The following is a 21,058-nucleotide window of genomic DNA, read 5'->3' on the forward strand; positions in this document are numbered from 1 at the left end:
GATGGACCCTTAGCTAGACTTACCAAGAAACAAAGAGAGAGAACACAAATACACAGAATCAGAAATGAAAGAGGAGAGATAACAACTGACAACACAGAAATACAAAAGATCGTTAACAACTACTATGAACAATTATATGGCAACAAATTCGACAATCTAAGCGAAATGGACTAATTTCTAGAAACACATAGTCTCCCAAAACTAGATCAGGAGGAGATAGAAAACTTGAACAGAGCAATAACAACAGAAGAAATTGAAGATGTAATCAAGACTCTCCCAGCAAACAAAAGCCCAGGCCCAGATGGCTTCATGGGGGAGTTTTACCAAACATTCAAAGAAGAACTAATACCCATTCTCCTCAAACTATTTCAAAAAATTCAAGAAGGAAGACTTCCAAACTTCTTTTATGAAGCCAGCATAATTCTAATTCCAAAACCAGAAAAAGACACAGCAAAGCAAGAAAACTACAGACCAATATCCTTGATGAACATAGATGCCAAAATCCTAAACAAAATACTAGCAAATTGGATCCAGCAATACATCAAGAAAATTATCCACCATGACCAAGTGGGATTCATCCCAAGGATGCAAGGCTGGTACAATATTCGCAAATCCATAAACGTGATACACCACATAAATAAAATGAAGAATAAAAACCACATGATAATATCAATAGATGCTGAAAGAGCCTTCGACAAAATCCAGCATCCATTTCTGATTAAAACGCTCAGCAGTGTGGGAATAGAGGGATCATATCTAGATATAATAAAGGCCATATATGAAAGACCTATAGCCAACATCATACTCAAAGGGCAAAAAACTAAAAGCATTTCCCTTAAGAACAGGAACCAGGAAAGAATGCCCACTTTTGCCACTCCTATTTTACATAGTACTGGAAGTCTTAGCCACAGCAATCAGACAGGAAGAAAAAATAAAAGGGATCCAAATTGGAAAAGAGGAAATGAAATTGTCATTAGTTGCAGATGACATGATACTATACATAGAAAACCCCAAAGACTCCATCAAAAGTTTACTAGACTTAATAAATGAATTTGGAAAAGTAGCAGGATACAACATTAATGTCAAGAAATCGATGGCATTCTTATACACCAATGATGAACTCACAGAAAGAGAAACTAAGCAAAAAATCCCATTTACAATTGCGGCAAAAAAATTAAGATATGTAGGAATAAACTTAACAAAAAAAATAAAGGGCTTATTTGCAGAAAACTACAGGTTATTGAAAAAAGAAATAGAGGAAGATATAAAAAAGTGGAAGCACATACCCTGTTCATGGATTGGGAGAATCAACATCATTAAAATGTCCATATTACCAAAAGCAATCTATATATTCAACGCAATCCCCATCAAAATACCAACGGCATCCTTCACAGAATTAGAACAATTGTTTCAAAAGTTCATATGGAACCAAAAAAAAAAGGCCTCAAATAGCCAAAACAATCTTGAAAAGAAAGGGCAATGTTGGAGGGATCACAATACCAGATTTCAAGTTATACTACAAAGCTACTGTAATCAAATCAGCCTGGTACTGGCACAAGAACAGGCATATAGACCAGTGGAACAGGACAGAGAACCCAGAAATGGACCCCAGGCAATATGCTCAATAAATATTTGACAAAGGTGGCAAGAGCATACAGTGGAGTAAGGACAACCTCTTTAATAAATGATGTTGGGAAAATTAGACAGCTACATGCAGAAAAATGAAACTAGACCATCAACTTACACCCTCCACAAGAATAAACTCAAAATGAATAAAAGATTTAAATGTAACTAATGAATCCATAAAAATCCTAGAAGAAACAGTAGGCAACAAAATATCAGGCATCATACGCAGCAGAATTTTCACTGACACATCACCTAAGGCAATAGAAACAAAGGAGAAAATGAACACATGGGACTACATCAAACTCAAAAGCTTCTTCTGTACAGCGAAAAATACAATCATCAAAAGGTTAAGGCTACCCAATATTTGGGAGCGCATAATTGCCAATTATATATCAGATAAGGGGCAAATTTACCATATATATAGAGTGCTCATACAACTCAACAAAAGGAAGGCAAAGAACCCAATTAAAAAATGGGCAGAGGAACTCAATAGACACCTTTCCAAACAGGACATAGAAGTGGCTAAGAGACATATGAAGAATTGCTCAACATCACTAATTATCAGAGAGATGCCAATTAAAACAACAATGAGGTATCACCTCACGCCTGTCAGAATGGCCGCCATCAACAAATCAACAAACAACAAGTGTTGGCGAGGGTGTGGAGAAAAGGGGACTTTAGTACACTGCTGGTGGGAATGCAGACTGGTGCAGCCAATATGGAAAACAATATGGTGTTACCTCATAAAATTACAAATTGAACTTCCATTTGAGCCTGTGATCTCACTTCTAGGAATATACCTTGAGAAGCCCGACACACCAGTCAGAAAGAATATATGTACCCCCATGTTCGCAGCAGCACTATTTACAATAGCTAAGATCTGGAAACAGCCCAAGTGTCCATCAGTAGATGAATGAATAAAAAAGATGTGGTACATAAACACAATGGAGTACTATGCAGCTGTAAGAAAGAAAGATCTCTTATCCCTGGAGACTACATGGAGGGACCTCGAAAGTATCATCCTAAGCGAAACAAGCCAAAATGTTAAAGACAAGTATCATATGATTTCACTTATTTGTGGAATATAATGAACATTAATAGTCTGAGGAATGGGGTAGTCCCAGAGACGTGGAAATGGGGTACAGACTGACAATCCTCAGAAGAGGGGGTGGTGGGGGAGAGATAAACCACAGAACTTATATGCATGTATGCATGAACAATGGACATGGACAACAAAGCTGGGGACAGGGTAGGGAGGGCGGGGGAGGGGGGAATCAGTGGGGGAAAAAGGAGAAACATCGGTAACAATAAATAAATAAATTAATTAATTAAAAAAAAATCTGACACTCTAAACCTTGAGGGTAACATCCTTGGTAGCTATGCCAGCACCTCTGAGCCTGACAGTAATGTTGGTTCAGACAGTTACATATATATATATGTATATATATGTATATATATAATTATATTTATAACATTATATACAGAAGTGAGGCAAAAGTAGGTTTACAGTCATTTATATGAAAAGAAGACAATAATTAATAAATAATAAAAAAATAAACTCTGTTTCTTGTACTCACAAGTATAAACTTACTTTTACCGACCCCTGTATTATGTGGTTATTCTGTGCAGACTAAAATTAACTATCTTTGTAAAGGCTAGAGCTGTTAATGCGCAAGACTGGCTTGATAGTAATAAAAATTCTCAGGATTCCAGTCTCCCTCTAGTTGCCAACTATTGCAGAAACTAAAAATGTGAGGACTAGCAAAGAAGAAAATTGAGCCCTGGCCGGTTTGGCTCAGCGGTTAGAGCGTCGGCCTGCGGTCCAGAGAGACCCGATTCGGTTCCCGCTAAGGGCACATACCTCAGTTGCAGTTGTCCCCAGCCCTGGTCGGTCGTGCGGGTGGCAGCCACTCGATGTGTTCCTTTCACATCAATGTTGCTCTCTCTCTCTCTGTTCCTCTCTCTCCCTCCCACTCTACCTGAACAAAAAATGGAAAAATGTCCTCGGGTGAGTATAAAAAAAAAAAAAAGAAGAAGAAATTTGATTTGTTTGCATTCCCTGTGTGACAAAGCAGTGTGCAAATTGGACGAATAGTTAGAATTGAGACAGCAACTTAAAAACACACAAATATACATTATCCATTAACTCTGCATTTGCTCAGGAAACACAAAGAGAATAATCCCATGAGAAATTAGTCACTAACATTATTTAAAGTGATGGAAAGTAGAAATATTCCAGTATTTTATGATCCCAGTAATACAAATTTTTGGGTATTATGTCAATGGTCTGTGACACATTTTGTAACATTTCTATAGCCAAGAGACTAAAACTTAGTACATAAGAAATTTGATAAGATTGGGTTTCTTTATTGAAATTGTAAATTGTTGCTTTTCTTTCTAAAATGCAGTAGAACATTTCTCTGTTCTTCCTTAGATGAAATTGGAACATCTTGCTTTTCTTACTTAGGTATGTTCTTGACATTCTTACTCAGGTAAGGTCTCTTCTTCAGGTGAAAGTGGAACATTTCTTTTTCGTCTTTTGTATACCATAAAGAACCAAATTAATAAGCCTAATACAACAAAGAAAAGAATCAACAAAAGTAGTGGCAGAAATGTTGTTATCTGCCTTCTCCCACTTTTGATCCTAGGGGGTTTGCCACTATCAATACTACCTCCAAAGCCTTTTTCCAGGCAGCTGGGGGGGTCCCAGCCTCTGTCGCAATGGCAGTGTTGTCTGTTGTTGCAGATCCCGTTCATATTGCAGGTCTCTGGTGAACAGTTACTTAGCAGAGATGACCTATTGACACACTTCCTTTGGACGCAGACATGTTCTGCACCACACTCTGTACCATCTTTCACATCACCAATGTCAGGTGTGGTCATCCCAAAGTGGTAGTCTGTACCCCAGCAGGTGACGCCACTGAAGTGAGTCCAATGGACCGTAGAATGATCACTCAGAAGCGGAATTTTGGCCACGTTTTTACACTGAATCCTCCCACACAAGCTATCTGAGATGTTACATTTTACATATGTAGAGGAGTTGAGACCACAGTGACCAAAACGATCACCTTGAGTATTCATTTTTGTGTAGCAACTGTGATTTGCACTCTTTGCCTCTTTGCCAAAAATTTTCCTACACTGTTCTTCACGGTTGTTGCATCTCTTTTCATAGCAGTAGCCACCACCCTTGCATGGGAACCCATTCTGCACATATACATCTTCTGGACAAAGGTAGGATGTCCCATTGCACCACTCTGGGAGATCACATTCATTTATCTCTGGTCTACAAAGTGTGCCTGTTGACACAATCTGGCAGTCTTTGCAACAAAGCCCCAAAGCACAAGCAGCCCCAGGTCTGAGAGTGCAGTTTGACTCACAGCATGGATCTTTCATACACAAATCTAAAGTTCCACAGTCACATTCTTCTCCTTCTTCAACCACACTGTTCCCACACCATGTACATTGGGAGATGTTCTCTTTATTATGTAAATCAAACAAACAGGTTCGTTTTGTCATGGTGTTCACGAAGTCAGCATAACTGCAGTTGCTGAATCTAGTTGAACTTGTTTCTGTTGGATACATTATGCAGGTCTTATCCCTACATTTACAAGTATTCCCATCATGAGGCATACCTAAATTATGACCAATCTCATGTGATACAATATGTGCAAAACCATGCAAATTATCATTCAAGAAACTATCAACTGCACAGTTATAACGAGCGTTACAGACTGTTCCAACATAGGCTAAGCCAACAGTACCACCAAAACTTTGCTTTACGAAAGCATGTGCAAGATCATGGGTTATGCGGTCATTAAAGCCAGTTAACTTCCACTGTGAAAGTGCATTCAGAGCAGCCCCTATTTTATTTAATGTAATGGGGTTACTATTGCTCCAGATCTCAATTCCCATTAAAACCACATCAACATCCAGGGAACTTAAAAACATACCTATTCCATTGACAACAAGGCATACTTCACGCTGCACATCTGAGGCATTACTTTGGTGATGAAGATATCGATTGTGGTCCACCACCACTGCCAGTTCAAGAATACGCTTGTGGGTCCACCAGCCTTCATACCCGCTCTGCTTCAAAGTGAAATTAACATTCTCTTGAAGCTTCAATTGTCGTGCTATTTCTTCATCTGTTAATCCACATCGCATGGGTGGGAATTGTGTCTCTTCACTGTCCCTTTTGTATACAAAATGTTCAAATGTGGTAGAAAGTCTTTTGGGCTCTATTTCATAAACCATGTCATTTGTCTGTATGAATCCTTGAAACCCCCCCAAACAGGTACTGAGGACAACCAGGGATTCTCGATCCCCCTCCACATAACCATGATAGTAGCAGTCATTCTGGACAAAAGGCTGTTCCATAAGGATAGCGCCCTGGTCTGTGTAGGTGAATACTGGGAGGTGTTTGGACAGGAGAAGTTTGTTGACCTTCATGTGGACAATGTGTCTCTGGCCCTCAAAATACATTGTGTAAGAAAGCCAACCTGGAGGCTTCACGGCAATGCCAGTGCCTGCCATCTTCAAGGGAATCACTACTTCTGGGGGACCATGATGTTGGGAGTGTACCACCAGGGGCCATCCATATTGAAACAGAAACACCCCTATACAGAGTGGCAGGAGAGTATTCCTCATGTGCACCAGGGCCTCACCCATCGCCACTATTGTGCCACCATACACAGCCAATGGTGAGAGCAAAGTAGAATGGGCAGGAAGCATCATTGTTCTGTATTGTCAATCTGAACTGGGTATTTAGCATTGACTTTGAGTCTATTTTCTGGTAGAGTCATACCATCAGAGCAGCACACTAAAAGAAAAAATAAAAAGAATAAAGACAGGGTTGGGGGTTATGACCAGGCCATGGTGGAGGAAGAAGAAAAAGATACTAGTTAAAATGGAGTGGCATTTGGCTCAAGATATGACTCAGAACACTGCTTGAATTTGCCCATAAGAAATTAGAAGGCAGTGTGAGACTGTGGATGTACCAAAAAAATGGTGATTGGTCATAGACTGATCCTTTTTGAACCTAGATGAATAACACAGTGATTAATGACACTGTTCGTTAAATACTGGAACATGTGTGAATATTTGTCCAAGAAATATATAAAACAAATGGTCTTAATAGAAAAGTGAATGTACATCATGTGTGAGAGGGAGTTTCTATTTATACATACTGACTTGGTGTAAATATAAATATATCGCTTTCTTTTCAATTATATTTTCTTTTTATTGTTTTTAAAATAATCATTTTCAATTATACTTGACATACAATATTATATCAGTATCAGTAGTACACCCCAGTGATAAGTGGTTATAACTTACTAAGTGGTTATCCAGATAAGTATCATATCCATTTAGCACCATACATAGTTATTAGAATATTATTGACTATTTTCCCTATGCTGTACTTACATCCTCATGATTATTCTATTGCTACCAATTTGTTCTTCTTTGTTCTTTCACCTTTTCCACCACTGCTCCCCCCTAACCCTCCTCCAATCCAGCAACCATCAAAATGCTCTTTATATCTATGAGTCTGTTTCTGTTCTGCTTATTCCTTTATTTTATTTTGGGATTCAATTGTTGTTAGGTATGTATTTATTGCCATTTTATTGTTCATATTTTTTATCTTTTTCCATCTCCTCTTCTTCTTCCCCTTCCTCTCCCACTTTCTCCTTCTCTTGCTTCTTTCTTCTCCTTTTTCTTCTTCTTCTTCTCCTCCTTCTTCTTCTCCTTCTCCTTCTTCTTTTTCTTTTTCTTCTTCTCAAAGAAGACCCTTGAATATTTCATGTAATACTGGTTTGGTGGTGATAAACTCTTCTAGCTTTTTCTTGTCCTGGAAAATGTTTATATGTCCTTCGATTCTAAATGATAGCTTTGCCAGGTAATCTTGGCTGTAGGTCCTTGCTTCTCATCACTCTAAATATTTCTTGCCAATCCCTTTGGCATGCAAAGTTTCTATTCAGAAATCAGCTGACAGTCTTATGTAGGAACTCCCTTGTAGGTAAATCACTGCTTTTCTTGTGCTGCTTTTAAGATTCTCAAAGTCTTTAATCTTTTGCATTTTAATTATGATATGTCTTGGTGCAAGCCTTTTTGGGTTCATCTTGTTTGGTACCCTCTAAGCTTTCTGTATTTGTATTCTATTCCCTTCACCAGGTTAGAGAAGTTTTATCCACCACTTGTGGGTGTGGGACCAGCCTGTTCTGTGTCTTTGTCCCTTCTGCCTATCTTTATATCCTTTGTTGCAGGACTTCTATTCAGTTAGATTTCATGTGATTCTGAATGATTGTTGTTTTTTTGTTTAGTTGTATTTTTGATGTGGTTGTGGGAGGATGAGAGTACAGCAAAACCTAGATATAACAGACTTATTCAGGAACTGGGGTGTCTGTTTAACCTGAAAGTCTATTATATAATAAAGTAGGTTTTCCAAATGTGTATATTTAAAAATTCACAAATTAGTTACTTTATCTGTTTCTACCTATGTAGACACATTAGTGTAATTAAAATTAAGTATGTATGAAAAGTTCAATTTCACAGAAAAGTTTTCTATATGTATTACTGTAATTGTAAATTTATACTGAAAAAGTCTAGTAAATGTGTGCATTCACCAGTCACCATGAGTAAACAAATGCACATGGCTGGGGCATGGCTTAGGACTCCACGGAAGGTTGGCTGGCTCCCGATAAAACTGCTGCAGAAAGTCACACCACCTGACAACAGAAACAGTTACAATGTGTGATGCCATGTGATCATGTGCTAATTACTCACCGAAAAGTGTTTATTAGTGGTGAAGCTTGGATTTAAATGTGTAGACTATTGTTATAGATGTATAATATTTATTTATGTTGGGAAAATTACTACAGTGATTTTTTCCCAACATATGGCCTGTTTACTAAAATTTGTTACAAATAATAGTGAATTAATAACAAAAGGGTAACCTTTTAATTTAATTATAAGTCAATTTTAGTTAAAAGCATTTATAAGTAACAGGGTAATAATTTTCCCATAAGACATACAGACTGAACATTTTGTCTATTAAATATGACATCTGTTAAACTGAGGTCCACAAAATCTAGGGTGTACTGAACTACATTACCTATGCAGTCATCTTGATGGGAATCCTTGGCTTCAATTGCTTATTTGTAGAACTGGCTTTTCTTTGAATTTTAGATAAGAAAATATTTGGTCATATTACTCAGGAAACATATTTAAAAATACCTCCATATATTATTATTATTTTATTGACCTTAATATACAGGAGTGGGCAAAGTAGGTTTATAGATGTGAATGAGAAACACAGAATTTATTCTTGTAAAATAACCTCTGGGATTTGCAGACCCCTATTTAACTGATTTTAGATTTAATGGACAAAATTTCCAGTCATAGCAGACTTTACTTTCCTGTGTTTCCTCAATTTATAAAGGGGTTTTTGACGTTTTTTCTTTAAGCACTCTCAGTACTTATTGATCTGATAATGACTGTGTATATTCACACTATAAATGAAAGTTGGCATGTATATGTGAATTATTAACTTACAAATTCCTAATGTATATCTTTGCCCCAACCACTCTGTTCAAGTTTGTACTCAAGACGATTACTTTATTTAGGCCTGTGTTATTCATGTTTCCCAAGTATGTAGCCCAGTGTCTGCACACTTTGTGATTTTATTACTATTCTATTCAAGGAAGAAAGTAACAAATCACTATTGTTAGAATGGCATTATGCTTGTACCACATTTCTCATTTTCATAAATATGTGCTAATATGTTTGTATTATTGAGGCAAATATTTTTGTATTTGTATTTTTCATATAAGATATATATCCATATATATCTCTATATATTTGCTTATGATGTAAATACATCTACCTGAAGTGTGACATTGAAAATGATCTTGCAGTTCTAAAACTGTGGGGATTCAGATATTTGTGCCCCATAAGAAAATATTACCCTCCCCAAAGGTTTTCTCCATCCTTTTGGGATTATTTTTTCCTTTGCATTTCTGAAGGTATTTTATTTTGTCTTCAGTATACTCCCAACTCCAACTGTTACCCTTCTACTTCAATTTTATTTGATTTCATTCCATTTTATATAATGCTGAAAAATGTTCTTATTCTTAGGGATATAATAAAATATAAACACATTTATGCAACATCCATCTAACCTATGGCACTTTTCCCTTCCAGTGCCACCACTGCTTATTGTTGACTAAACTTTATGGACATACTAATATATGTATAAGATGAGTGATAAAAGCTTTTTATATCCCCACAGTTTTGTCAAATTGATCCATCTATGTACCTTAATTACCTCCTCCCTTCACTCTTATTTATAGCCTAAGTCACATTTTTTCAAAATATGAGAAACAACCCATTAAAGCACAATTTTGTACCTCTCAACAAAGTAAAATATACTGGAATATGAAATAATAAATGTCAGAGATCCCCCCAAGATGAGAATACTTGGTAAAGACTCTTGTTTTGTTTGTTTGTGGGTGTGTAGCTATGCGTATGCATACACAAATACGACTGCTTCTTTCCTTTACATGAAATTCTTAAATGACTTACCAGCAGTAGAATTAATGGTCTCCATGGTCCTTTCTAGATATAACCATATTCATTGATGGTTTGTACTGCCCATCTCTATGAACACAGATGTTCAATGACAACATATGACAAAGATAACATAAATACCCACTTTTTGTCTCTGAATTTTTAAAATTCTAGAGGTAGTTACCTAGCAGCAAAACTCTCCCAGTTCTACAGACCATGGCAGTTGGTTAAAGTTCCTCTTCATTGTGACTCCAGAACTTCCATCAAACTTTAATTCTAACCACTCTTCAACATAAATACTTTTAACTATATTCCTTACCCCCATCCTATGTGCTTCCTATATACAGCATAAACACTTTAGTTTCAGTATTGTGATTAATCGGTTGCCTTGGTCTCAGATTATTTCCTCAACAATGAACCATAGTGTGGAACATTTAAGTATATCAAGTTCCAGATAAAGGTTTACCTCATTTGAAATATTTTACAAGGAATCCAGACACCAGTAATCGTCTGTAACTTTCTTTATAAGATCAGTGAAATAACACAGAGATATTTCATCTCTGCACATGAATATATTTCAGTTTTTTTAAAAAATTATTTTTAGTAAGTAAAGGAAAATAAAATTTAGAAGAAGAGAGAGGTGAGTAACATATAGAGTGGGAATACATTTAATCAGTCAATTGACTAGCTGACAGTTTAAAATCACCGATATGGGCAGACCTGTTTTAGCAAGTTGGCTGAGGAAAACCAAGATAGCAAGCTTAGTTACTGATTTTTCTTGAGAGTTTACCTGTGGTACAGAGAGGTTGGTTCTATCTGCCAGTTGGATTCCTGCCCTTGTGTTTCTATTTCCCCTCCAGTGTAGTAAGTCCAGTTTCACAACCAACTTACTTAGAACTATAATTGTATTTATCTATTTGGTTTTTAAGGCTGGTACAATAAAGCACCACAAAATCAGTGATTTAACAGAGATATATTGCATGACCATTCTAGAGGATAGAATTCCAAAATCAGTGTCCACAATGCCTTACTCTCTCTGAAGATACTAGGGAAGGCTTTCGTGGCTTTCGTCTTGGCTTCTCTTCTGGCTTCCAATAATTCCTTCTTTGCCCTATGCAGCATGATTCAGTTTTCACATGGTTCTCTCCTTCTGCTCAAATTTGCCCTCTATATGTTAATTAATTTTTCTTGGAAAGGCTATTTTGTTTTCTTTTTTATTGAAATATTGCAGGTGTTTCCCCCCACGTTTTTTCCCATGGACCCCTGCCCTCCTGCTCCACCCGCCTCCTGCCTTCCCCAGCCCAGTGTCCCTGTCAATTGGTTGTGCATATATGTATATAAGTACCTTGGTTTATCTCATCCCTCCCCTTCCAACACCAATCCCTGTGAGGTTTGTCAGTCTGTTCCTTACTTCTATGATTCTGTATCTCTTTTTGGTCGACAGCTTATTTTGTTCATTATGTTCCACAAATAAGTGAGATCATGTGGTATTTGTCTTTTTCTGGCAGGTTTATTTCGCTTAGCATAATACTCTCCAGGTCCCTCCATGTCTTCTCAAAGGGTAAGAGATCTGTCTTTCTTACATCTGTACAGTGTTACATTGTGTAAATGTACCACATTTTTTTCTATCCACTCATCTACTGATGGATACTTGGGCTGTTTCCATATCTTAGCTATTGTAAATAGTGCTACTGTGAACATATGGGTGCATAAATTCTTTCTGATTGGTGTTTCAGGCTTTTAGGATATATCCCAGGAAGTGAGATCACTGGGTCAAATGGCAGTTCCTTTTTAAGTCTTTTGAAGAACCACGATATTGTTTTCCATAGTGGCTACACCAGTCTACAGTCCCACCAGCAGTGTACTAGAGCTTTCTTTTCACCATATCCTCACCAGCATTTGTTGTTTGAGGATTTTTTGATGGCCGCTGTTCTGGCAGGTGTGAGGTGATATCTTGAAGTCATTTTAATTTGCGTCTCTCTGATGATTAGAGATAATGAGCATTTTTTATGTCTCCTGTCATTTTTAAAATATTATTTATTAATTTGTTTTTGTTACCCTGGAAACTCTCAAGTCCGTAACTCGATGGAGAAACCATGCTCGAATCGATTTACTTTGTCCAAGATTCATAAAGCAGGGAAGAAAAAATGGCGGCGTAGTGAATGGAGCTACACAGACCATCTCCCAGGACCAAACTGGATTCACAAGGAAAATAAAGGCAAATTGTCAGGAAGGGGCAACCAAAAGACACCTTGGCGGACCACAATACCAGGGACACTGACTCAATACTGGTAGGCTTGCGAGGACGGGAGAGTGGGCTGGGAGCCCATGGTCCGCAGCAGCCTGGGTGGGAACCGGGGGATTCCGTGGCAGGAAGTTGCTGCTAAAGCCTCCGCTGCAACCCCGCCCCAGTCCTGTGAACTCTCCTGAGTGAACTCTCCTGCCTCCCAAACCTTCGGCTGGTGCTGCATGGACTCGCTGCGGCCAGGGAACTCGGTGGTGGGAAGTTGCTTCTAAAGCCCCCACTGCGACCCCGCCCTGTCCTGTGAACTCTGCTGCCTCCCAAGCCCTCGACTGGTGCTGCACGCACTCCCTGGGGCCAGGGAACTCGGCGGTGGGAAGTTGCTGCTAAAGCCTCCGCTGTGACCCTGCCTGAGTCCTGCGAACTCTGCTTCCTGCTAAGCCCTCAGTTGGTACCACAGGCGCTGGCACAGACTGGCTCCCACCAGGGGACTCAGCGGGACACTGCTACCCAGGCTGACTCCTGGAACTCTGCATGCTAAGCCCTCGGCTGGTGCCGCACAGACTCCCGGCGACCAGAGGACTCTGCTGGAAGGTACTGCCACACTGGCAGTGTCCCGCTACCACGGCTCAGTCCTGGGGCTTCTGCTGAGTGCAAAACCCTCTGCTGGTGCCAAGGCCATGGCCGCCCTTGGCAGGAAGCAGCGCTCTCGGGATAAAAGCCCCAGGCAGCTCCACGACGCAGAGTCTAGACAGAGGTAAATTGGCAGCAGCCACTCACATTGGGCTTCAGCAGAAGGAAGGCAGACTGGACTGGAACTGTGTGGGTACACTCAGGTTTTGGAGGGTGCTAAGAGTATTCCCTGAGTGCAGCCACGCAGGACTGTGGTCATTTTACACCTTCCCAGGGCCCAGGGGAGAGGCGAGGTGGAGGCCCCTCCCGCAGAAATTCAATCCCACCCGGTGGCCATTGAAATGCTAATTGAAGCCCATTAACAACCAGCAGCTGCCCCAACCTCGGGAATCCTCTAACACTGAGCACCTGAGGGAGTTTTTCAGGCAACTCAGAAACCAAGGGTCTTCAGGTGACCTCTACTAATAGCCTGCAGGAAAAAAAAAAAAAAAAAAAAAGCTAGAGGATAACTACCATTTCCTGGGCCAGCAACACTAACCAGAAAAGCTGAGACATGAAGGTGGTGTTTAAAGTGGGTCCTCCCTGGCTCATCCAAACCCAGGAGAGGGAACCACAAACAGCAGAACACCAAGACCCACAGGGAAAATTAGGCAGGCTCCAAAGCCCACTGTGATAGCCAAAATGGTTGAAAACAGAACCAAAAGCCAAATGAGAGAACATGAGACCTCTACGGAAGATGAGATAAATGTGGTGCAGTTAAGCAAGTTAACAGAACTAGAACTTAGAGCCATGATTCTGAGGAAGCTCAACAGCATGTGTAAGGATATGAGCACCACGAGTAAAGACATAGAAATGTTGAAAATCAACCAGATGGAAATTAAAAACCAACAGGAGGAAATAAAGAATGACATATCAGAAATGAAAAACACATTGGAAGGTCTAAAAAGCAGAGTAGGGGAAGCTGAGGACCTGATCAGTGAATTAGAAGACATGCTAGAAAAAAATCAACCAATCAGAAAGCGAAAAGGAAAAAACGATTAAAAAACAGAAAGACAGCTTAAGAGAAGTGTGGGACAACTGGAAACGGAATAATATTTGCATCGTAGGAGTCCCTGAAGAAGAAGAAAATAAGCAAGGGTTAGAGAATATATTCAAAGAAATAGTGACAGAAAACTTCCCTAATTTGGTGAATGAAGGAGGCATTCAAGTTCAAGAAGCACAGAGAGCCCCAAGTAAGAAGAACCCAAACAGGCCCACACCAAGACACATAGTAATCAAACTGCCAAAAATTAAAGACAAAGAGAAAATCCTAAAAGCTGCAAGAGATAGGCAACAAGTTCCCTACAAAGGAAAGCCCATCAGGCTCTCAGCTGACTTCTCACAAGAAGCACTACAGGCAAGAAGGGAATGGCATGAAGTAATCAAGGTCATGAAAAACAAGGATCTGAATCCAAGACTACTCTACCAAGCAAGGCTATCATTCAAAATAGAAGGTCAAATAAAGAGCTTCTCAGACAAAAAAAAAAAAAAAAAAAGGCTAAGGGAATACACTAGCACCAAACCAGCACTGCAAGAAATGTTAAAAGGACTGCTGTAATTACAAGGAGAAATAGGAAGAAAAAAAGAACCACACTAAACAAAAATGGCAATAAATAAGTACATATCAATAATCACCTTAAATGTAAATGGACTGAATGCTCCCATAAAAAGACACAGAGTAGGTGATTAGATAAGAAGGCATGACTCATCTCTATGTTGTTTACAAGAGACCCACCTCACAACAAGAGACTCACATAGATTGAAAGTGAAGGGATGGAAAAAAATCTTCCAAGCAAACGGAAAAGAAAAAAAAGCTGGGGTAGCATTCCTCATATCTGATAAAATAGATTTCAGAATGAAGGCCATAATTAAAGACAAAGAAGGCCACTACATAATATTGAAAGGATCTATTCAACAGGAAGATATAACCTTGATTAACATACATGAACCCAATATAGGAGCACCAAAATATATTAAAAAACTTCTGGAGGACTTCAAAGGAGAAATCGATAGCAATACAATCATAGCAAGGGACTTCAACACCCCGCTGAAATCACAGTATAGATCCTCTAGACAAAAAATTAGCAAGGAAACAGAGACTCTAAATCAAGCACTAGACCAAATGGATTTAATAGATATGTACAGAGAACTACACCCTGAAACTACAGAATTCATATTCTTCTCAAGTGCAAATGGGATTTTCTCAAAGATAGACCACATGTTAGGGCACAAACTAAGTCTCTACAAGTTCAAGAATATTGAAATTATATCAAGCATCTTCTCATATCACCATGGCATGAAACTAGAAATCAATTGCAAGAAGAACATACAAAGTCATTTGAACACATGGAAGGTAAATAGCATGTTATTAAACAATGAATAGGTCACCGAGGAGATCAAGGAAGAAATCAAAAACTTCCTGGAAACGAATGAAAATGAAGACACAACAACACAAAATCTATGGGATGCAGCGAAAGCTGTTCTGAGAGGGAAGTTCATAGCACTACAGGCCTACCTCAAAAAAGAAGAAAAATATCTAATAGACTATCTAACTGCACAAAATAAAGAACTAGAGAACAAACAAAGAGAAAACCCCAAAGCATGTAGAAGGAAGGAAATAGTAAAGATCAGAGCAGAAATAAATGACATAGACACCAAAATATCAATTCAAAGGATCAATAAAACAAAGAGATGGTTTTTCGAAAAGATATACAAGATTGATGGACCCTTAGCTAGACTTACCAAGAAACAAAGAGAGAGAACGCAAATACACAAAATCAGAAATGAAAGAGGAGAGATAACAACTGACAACACAGAAATACAAAAGATCGTTAACAACTACTATGAACAATTATATGGCAACAAATTCAACAATCTAAGCGAAATGGACTAATTTCTAGAAACACATAGTCTCCCATAATTAGATCATGAAGAGATAGAAAACTTGAACAGAGCAATAACAACAGAAGAAATTGAAGATGTAATCAAGACTCTCCCAGCAAACAAAAGCCCAGGCCCAGATGGCTTCACGGGGGAGTTTTACCAAACATTCAAAGAAGAACTACTACCCATTCTCCTCAAACTATTTCAAAAAATTCAAGAAGAAGGAAGACTTCCAAACTCGTTTTATGAAGCCAGCATAATTCTAATTCCAAAACCAGAAAAAGACACAACAAAGAAAGAAAACTACAGGCCAATATCCCTGAGGAACATAGATGCCAAAATCCTAAACAAAATACTAACAAATCGGATCCAGCAATACATCAAGAAAATTATCCACCATGACCAAGTGGGATTCATCCCAAGGATGCCAGGCTGGTACAATATTCGCAAATCCATAAACGTGATACACCACATAAATAAAATGAAGAATAAAAACCACATGATAATATCAATAGATGCTGAAAGAGCCTTCGACAAAATCCAGCATCCATTTCTGATAAAAACGCTCAGCAGTGTGGGAATAGAGGGATCATATCTAGATATAATAAAAGCCATATATGAAAGACCTATAGCCAACATCATACTCAATGGGCAAAAACTAAAAGCATTTCCCTTAAGAACAGGAACCAGGAAAGAATGCCCACTTTTGCCACTCCTATTTTACATAGTACTGGAAGTCTTAGCCACAGCAATCAGACAGGAAGAAAAAATAAAAGGGATCCAAATTGGAAAGGAGGAAGTGAAATTGTCATTAGTTGCAGATGACATGATACTATACATAGGAAATCCCAAAGACTCCATCAAAAGTTTACTAGACTTAATAAATGAATTTGGAAAAGTAGCAGGATACAAAATTAATGTCAAGAAATCGATGGCATTCTTATACACCAATGATGAACTCACAGAAAGAGAAACTAAGCAAAAAATCCCATTTACCTTTGCGGCTAAATATTTAGATACCTAGGAATAAACTTAACCAAAGAAATAAAGGGCCTATTGGCAGAAAACTACAGGTTATTGAAAAAAGAAATAGAGGAAGATTTAAAAATGTGGAAGCACATACCCTGTTCATGGATTGGGAGAATTAACATCATTAAAATGTCCATATTACCCAAAGCAACCTATAGATTCAACTCAATCCGCATCAAAATACCAACGGCATACTTCACAGAATTAGAACAATTATTTCAAAAATTCATATGTAACCAAAAAAGGCGTCGAATAGCCACAACAATCTTGAAAAGGAAGAACAAAGCTGGAGGGATCACAATACCAGATTTCAAGTTATACTACAAAGCTACTGTAATCAAATCAGCCTGGTACTGGCACAAGAACAGGCATATAGACCAGTGGAACAGAACAGAGAACCCAGAAATGGACCCCAGGCAATATGCTCAATAAATATTTGACAAAGGTGGCAAGAGCATACAGTGGAGTAAGGACAGCCTCTTTAATAAATGATGCTGGGAAAATTGGACAGCTACTTGCAGAAAAATGAAACTAGACCATCAACTTACACCCTGCACAAGAATAAACTCAAAATGAATAAAAGTCTTATTGGCTCAGCGGTTAGAGCATCGGCCTGCGGTCTGGAGAGACCCGGGTTCGGTTCCCGCTAAGGGCACGTACTTCGGTTGCAGTTTGTCCCCGGCCCTGGTTGGTCGTGCGGTGGCAGCCACTCGATGTGTCCCTTTCACATCGATGGTTCTCTCTCTCTGTCTCTTCCTCTCTCTCCCTCCCACTCTATCTGTACAAAAAATGGAAAAATGTCCTCGGGTGAGGATTAAAAAGAAAAAAAAAAATAAATAAATAAAAGTCTTAAATGTAACTCATGAATCCAAAAAAACTAGAAGAGACTGTAGGCAACAAAATTTCAGGCATCATACGCAGCAGAATTTTTACTGACACATCACCTAAGGCAATAGAAACAAAGGAAAAAATGAACACATGGGACTACATCAAACTCAAAAGCTTCTGCACAGCGAAAGATACAATCATCAAAACGGAAAGGCTACCCACTGTATGGGAGAACATCATTGCCAATGATATATCAGATAAGGGGTTAATTTCCAATACATATAGAGTGCTCATACAAATCTACAAAAGGAAGACAAAGAATCCAATTAAAAAATGGGCAGAGGAACTCAATGGACACCTCTCTAAAAAGGAGATTCATGTGGCTACGATACATATGACGAAATGCTCATCATCACTAATCATCAGAGAGACGCCAATTAAAACAACAATGAGGTATCACCTCACACCTGTCAGAATGGCCGCCATCAACAAATCATCAAACAACAAGTGTTGGCCAGGGTGTGGAGAAAAGGGGACTCTAGTACACTGCTGGTGGGAATGCAGACTGGTGCAGCCACTATGGAAAACAATATGGTGTTACCTCAAAAAATTTAAAATTGAACTTCCATTTGACCCAGTGATCCCGCTTCTAGGAATATACCCCAAGAAGCCTGAAACACCAATCAGAAAGAATATATGTACCCCCATGTTTGTAGCAGCACTATTTACATTAGCTAAGATCTGGAAACAGCCCAAGTGTCCATCAGTAGACAAATGGATAAAAAAGCTGTGGTACATATACACAATGGAGTACTACACAGCTGTAAGAAAGAATGACTTCTTATCCTTTGAGACTACATGCACGGATCTGGAAAATATCATCATAAGTTAAACAAGCCAAACAGAGAATGACAAGTTTCATATGATCTTACTTATTTTGGAATATAATGAACATAACAGTCTGAGGAAGTGGGTAGTCCCAGAGACGCGGAAATAGGATACAGACTGACAGTCCCCTAAATAGTGGGGTGGTGGGGAAGAGATAAACCACAGAACTTATATGCATGTGTGCATGAACAGTGGACATGGACAACAAACTGGGGAAAGGGCAGGGAGGGAGGGGGAGGTGGGAATCAGTGGGGGAAAAAGGAGAAACATCTGTAACAAAACTTAATTAATAAATAAAAAAAAGAGAGAGAGAAAAACAAACAAACAACAACAACAACAAAAAACAAAGAAGAACTAACACCCATTCTCCTCAAACTATTTCAAAAAATTTTAGAAGAAGGAAGACTTCCAAATTTGTTTTATGAAGCCAGCATAATTCCAATTCCAAAACCAGAAAAAGACACTACAAAGAAAGAAAACTACAGGCCAATATCCCTGATGAACATAGATGCCAAAATCCTGAACAAAATACTAGCAAATCTGATCCAGCAATACACCAAAAAAATTATCCACCATAAACAAGTGGGATTCATCCCAGGGATGCAAGGCTGGTACAATATTTGCATATCAATAAACGTTAGACACCACATAAATAAAATGAAAAATAAAAAACCATGATCAGCTTTTTGATGGAAAATGGCGGCGGAGTGAACGGAGCTACACAGACCGTCTCCCAGAACCAAATTGGAATTACAACTATAACACAGACAAATCGACGGGAAAAACCAACAGAAAAGCAGCTTGCGAGGACCATACTTCGAGGCACACTGACTCCATCCCGGTAGGCTTGCGAAGGCGCGAGACAGGACTGGGAGCCCACGGTCGGCAGCTCGGCAGCGGCCTTAGCTGGGAACAGTGCCCTTGGGTCACACTCCCAGGCGGCCCCACAGTGCAGAGCGGGGACAGAGGCTGAAACAGCCACAGCCACTCACCTTGGGCTCCGGCGGAGGGAGGGCGGACTGGACTGGAACTGAGTCGGGACACTCGGGGTTTGGAGGGCGCTCAGAGCTTTGGCTGAGTGCAGCCACTCAGGACGGTGGCCGGCCGTATTGCTCCTTCCCAGGGCTCTGAGGAGAGGCAGCAGCCCCTCCCTCGGAGATCCAACCCCACCCTGTGGGCCATTGAAGTGCTAATTGAGGCTCACTAACAACCAGCATCTGCCCCACCCTAGGGATAGCCCCTTGGCTGAGCACCAGAGGGAGTTTTTCAATCAACTGACAACCCAAAACTCATCAAGTAACCTAGACTGCTAGCCTCCAGGCAAAAAGCTAGAGGATAACAGTACCTTTCCTGGGCTGGCAACTTTAACCAGGAAAGTAAGACTTGACAGTGGTGTTCAACGTGGGTCCTCCCTCGCTCATCTAAACACAGGAGAGGGAGCCACAAACAGCAGAACACCAACACCCACAGGGAGAACTTGACAGGCTCCAAAGCCCACAGTGATTGCCAAAATGGTGAAACACAGAAACAGAAGCCAAATGAAAGAGCAAGACACCTCCACCGAAGATGAGATCAATGCAGAGCAATTAGGCATGTTAACAGAGCTAGAATTCAGAGCCATGATCTTGAGGAAGCTGAACAGCATGAGTAAGGACATAGAGACACTGAAAATAAGCCAATTGGAAATTAAAAACCAACAAGAAGAGATAAAAAATGACATATCCGAAATGAAAAACACATTGGAAGGTTTAAAAAGCAGAGTAGGGGAAGCTGAGGACCGGATCAGTGAATTAGACTTCCCTAATTTGGTGAAGGAAGAAGGCATTCAAGTTCAAGAAGCACAGAGAGTCCCAAGTAAGAAGAACCCAAACAGGCCCACACCAAGACACATAGTAATTAAAATGCCACAAATTAAAGACAAAGAGAGAATCCTAAAAGCAGCAAGAGATAAGCAACAGGTTACCTACAAAGGACACCCCATAAGGCTCTCAGCTGACTTCTCACAAGAAACACTACAGGCCAGAAGAGAATGGCATGAAGTAATCAAAGTCATGAAAAACAAGAATCTGAACCCAAGACTACTCTACCCAGCAAGGCTATCATTCAAAATAGAAGGTCAAATAAAGAGCTTCCCAGACAAAAAAAGGCTAAGGGAATACATTAGCACCAAACCAGCACTGCAAGAAATGTTAAAAGGACTGCTGTAATTACAAGGAGAAATAGGAAGAAAAATAGAACCACACTAAACAAAAATGGCAATAAATAAGTACATATCAATAATCACCTTAAACGTTAATGGATTGAATGCTCGCATAAAGAGACACA

General features: G+C 39.4%; 1 protein-coding gene across 1 annotated transcript; it reads right to left on the minus strand.

Annotated features, from left to right (window-relative positions):
* Positions 1 to 4,110: 4,110 nt before the first annotated feature.
* Positions 4,111 to 6,360, minus strand: LOC118643940 (disintegrin and metalloproteinase domain-containing protein 20-like). The gene has a single exon (XM_036282263.1). The coding sequence runs from the start codon at positions 6,358 to 6,360 to the stop codon at positions 4,111 to 4,113; it is 2,250 nt and encodes a 749-aa protein (XP_036138156.1).
* Between the last annotated feature and the right edge of the window lie 14,698 nt (positions 6,361 to 21,058).

Source organism: Molossus molossus, unplaced genomic scaffold (assembly GCF_014108415.1).
Source record: "Molossus molossus isolate mMolMol1 unplaced genomic scaffold, mMolMol1.p scaffold_m16_p_4, whole genome shotgun sequence".
Lineage (NCBI taxonomy): Eukaryota > Metazoa > Chordata > Mammalia > Chiroptera > Molossidae > Molossus > Molossus molossus.

Coding starts and splice junctions, on each gene's coding strand:
- LOC118643940 (XM_036282263.1), bottom strand. CDS start 6,360: ATGATGCTTCCTGCCCATTCTACTTTGCTCTCACCATTGGCTGTGTAT.